Source organism: Triticum dicoccoides, chromosome 3B, assembly GCF_002162155.2.
Source record: "Triticum dicoccoides isolate Atlit2015 ecotype Zavitan chromosome 3B, WEW_v2.0, whole genome shotgun sequence".
In the NCBI taxonomy this organism is placed as follows: domain Eukaryota; kingdom Viridiplantae; phylum Streptophyta; class Magnoliopsida; order Poales; family Poaceae; genus Triticum; species Triticum dicoccoides.
In genome coordinates this window covers 733,416,564-733,420,222 of record NC_041385.1, presented here as the reverse complement: position 1 = coordinate 733,420,222, position 3,659 = coordinate 733,416,564, and the positions used below count along the sequence as shown (strand labels likewise).

At 48.2% G+C, this 3,659-nt stretch overlaps 1 protein-coding gene across 1 annotated transcript in view; it reads right to left on the bottom strand.

Annotated features, from left to right (window-relative positions):
* Positions 1-1,583: 1,583 nt before the first annotated feature.
* Positions 1,584-3,659, bottom strand: part of LOC119279880 (uncharacterized protein At4g15970-like) — a gene marked incomplete at its 5' end in the record, with an annotated part of 7,227 nt that continues 5,151 nt past the window's right edge. The window contains 2 exons of the mRNA XM_037560960.1: positions 1,584-2,087; positions 2,276-2,641. Of these exons, the coding sequence (XP_037416857.1) occupies positions 1,584-2,087; positions 2,276-2,641 (870 nt within the window). The remainder of the gene's footprint in view (positions 2,088-2,275; positions 2,642-3,659) is intronic.

The following is a 3,659-nucleotide window of genomic DNA, read 5'->3' as shown; positions in this document are numbered from 1 at the left end:
GTCTCCTTCGCCACTCATCTCCTTCCTTGGTGTGCATCGCACCTCGAGCCCAAACAATGAACGTTTGCTCCGAAGATATTTCGACGAAGCAATCGTAGATTTGAACCATTTGATCACGCATAATTAAGAGCACCAGCTTGGGATTAACTTAAACAAAGAAAAATCCTTCATCATACGTGATGAAATTATGCAAATGCTAGCTCTTGAGAGGGCAAAGTGAAAAAGGAAAAACTGGGTGGAGGTGAGCAGGCATGCATGAATAAATATACGACGGGCTTGCTTTCTTGATTACCTCATGTTCCAGCGGTGCAGGCGCTGCCCCCGGGGTTACACCGTTGCTGTTCCCCAGCCAGCTGCCGGAGACGCCGGACAGCTGCTCGCCCACCCGGTCGGAGGCCAAGACGAAGAGGAGGACCGTGGGCAGAATTCCCCCGACGAGGAACGGCACCACGTGGTGGCTGCACAGCTTCAGGCTCCCCTCCTTCACCGACCCCATCGATCTCTCTCCGAACCTTGACGCAGAGATAGCTAGCTCGTGGATCTGATCGGTCGGCAAGAAAAGAATACGAGGAGGCAGGCAAGCTAAAGGGTTACAGCAGGTCGTCGCAGTCCGAGAAGCTACCACTGTTCTACTGTCTACTCGGGTGGGTCACACCTGTATATATGAACTGGTTTAGTTCTAAGATCAACGACCTGCGCGATGGCCAATAGGATGGATCCCTTGCTAGTCGATGCTACCCAGGGGGCAGGCAATTTCTTGGATTGGCGACGCGGGGGTATGTGGTTTTTCTAGTATACCTGTCAACGATACGACTATGTGTGCAAATGTGGATGTTTCGGATTTTCTAGACACTTCTTTTTATTGACACGTTTAGTTTAGTTGTACGCGGTCAGAGGTTTCTACCTTGGAGTTGGACCACCTGTGCGTAGTCACCCGCTGAATGTTCAGCTAGCTAGGGCGACTTTGCTGAATATCCAGGCGTAGAAACAGTAGTGTTGAGGTAGAAGAGCAGCCACGGCACGGCATCGGTGTTTCGGAGACTTTGTTTGCAGCGGAAAATGACGGAATGAACCATTGTATTCATGGCATTGGCATACCATTGTATTCGGAGACTTGTTTGCACCTCGATGGGTGAGAACGGTCAGTGCGCATCTATATATGCACCATGAAATATGTTGGAGATTCGTGCATCCGGATTTTGCTGGTATATCATATATTATGAAACATTACGAAATGTTAAGGTACACCCTCAAGCAAGAAAAATATCTGATGAAGCTAGGCAAAAGTTCAACAAGTGCGATCTTATTTTGTTGGCACACAGCGAAACATTGTATTATGATGCAGTTTGAAATCAAGCGAGAACCCAACAAACATCGTTAGGATAGAAAGTCATTTCTCCTTGATTGACCAATACAGTTGACCTCTAATCGCCAACACAGGTCCAACTTAATCAGTGTATGTATTTTCTATCCAAGAATAGCCTTTCTCCAAAAATAAAAGGAGGAAATAATACCATTCACCGTGAGATAATACCATGCACTGATTGTACAAGTGTGCATGCGCCCCATATGGCTGAACATAATCAGTGCTGCCTCATCGACGCCTTGCACCGGTTGGGGGGCGTCCACCTATGCTTGCCGGTCCTCTTCTCCATTGACGCCACGCTCGTGTAGTTCTTCCAGTCAGCAGCCAGGTTCCTAAGGTCGTGCACCTTGTTCTCAAGCCCGATGCAGCAGATGGCGTGCATAGTACACACCTTGTCCATCTCTCCGTGGAACTGGCAGAAGCCGTCAAAGAGTGTCGTCTCAAGGAACACGAACTTGATCTGCAGCTCACCGGCCGCGAGATCGGCCTTGATCTCATTGAGTACTCCTTGGTCGTGGGCGGAGGGGAACCGTGACCTCGCTGCCCGCCAGCGCTTTAGCATCTCCACCGTCCTGTTTGTCGACCTAATGTAGTAGAAGCCGCCGTTTCCCACATTTTTCAGGTCATCAACATTGCCGTTGAAGCCATCGGTCGACATGGCCATGTCGGTGTAAAGGTTGATGTATCGGGACGGGTTGCGCGACCACATGACATCCACATCCTGTCAATAATAATATTAACTGAAAATGCATAACCTAGCTGGATATAGAGTGTGATATTTCACTCATTGAAATAATAAAATGTAAAATAACTAAAAAATAAATAATAAATTTAACGAGAAAAAAAAAGAGAATGCAATGTTTCTCAACAGTTTGTGAAATTGTTAAAGGCATATGTGGGGTAGCTTACGGTGGAGAGATAGTTGTAGCCAAGTTGTAGGATACGTTGTGGGACCTCGAGCCTGGCCCAGATGAGCTCGAGATAGCTCTTGGTCATGAAGCGGTTAGCGGAGCTAACGTTGGCAGAGGTGACCTCATGGAGGTAGCAATGCGGGTGCACGGCCTCACAACGGGCCAAGGTGATGGTGTCCATGGCAATGATGAGGGTGTGGTTGAGGAGGTGTGCGATGCCCTCGCCGTTCTTGAAGCTCGCGAGGAAGAGGTCAAGGAGGGAACCTAGTCGTGCCCACGCCTCGTTCACTGATGTGATGATCACCGTCCCGTCATCAGTCGCTACCTTGGTTAGTAGCTCTGCGAGCCCTGTGAATTTCTCCTCCTGCATGTGAAATAAGGTTGTTTACATATGAAACTTCCTTCGATACAAAATATAAGAGTTATGCTCCTCCGTTCCTAAACATTTCACATGTAGGAGGAGAAATTCACAGGGCTCGCTCCGTTCCTAAGTATAAGACTTTTTAGATATTTCAATACGGACTACATACGGAGCAAATGAGTGAATCTACACTCTAAAATATGTCTTTTTTCGATAAAGGGTGAATTTTATTGGCTCATAATGAAGCATCAAGAGGATACAAGCACAATGAGAACACCCGGCCTCTGCATATCTAGGATGCACAAAGCCAACATCAACACACACACAAAAACACGCCACAAATAGCAAAGTCATATAAGACCAAAGCTATGCGTAGGCGAAAAAAAGACATCAAAGAGATCAGATCCACAATTGGCAAACTACATCAATGACCATATTCGCACCATCCATCTCATGACACCACACGAGCGACAGAGTTCTTCAACAGCAACGCCTTCAAGAAGGAAGCGACGCTCAATAGCCGCCGTCACCGGATCCAACCACTCAAGTTCAGAATCTAGGTTTTCACCCTGAAGAAATAGTCCAAGCATATCCGAGCAATGCCTTCAACAAGGTAACAACGTAAAAACATTGCCATTGCTTGGCACGACCAACTCGGGTTGCCTAGGCTTTCACCCCGGAGCTCGAGACCAGGTGCTCGAGTAGCACCATCATCAAGTCACTCAAGTGCTATCATCATCACTTTTCCACGATCCCAGCAGCTACATGCGATGTCAGTCGCCGCTGCACCACCATTCCTCTGCGTCAAGCCGACGTCTATAGTTTGCATCTCACTGCTGAAGTCTCGGTGGTCACTGCAATCCACATCGAGGTCGCTGCCGGGGCAAGACGGAGCCCAGCAGCGCTTCAAATCTAGACATAGCAGCCATACCAGCGACAGCTTTGCATCCTAGCATGAGAGGGAGCCCGTGCCACCCAATTTACAGCCGGAGAAGCGCGGAGACATACAAGTGGCAAGATC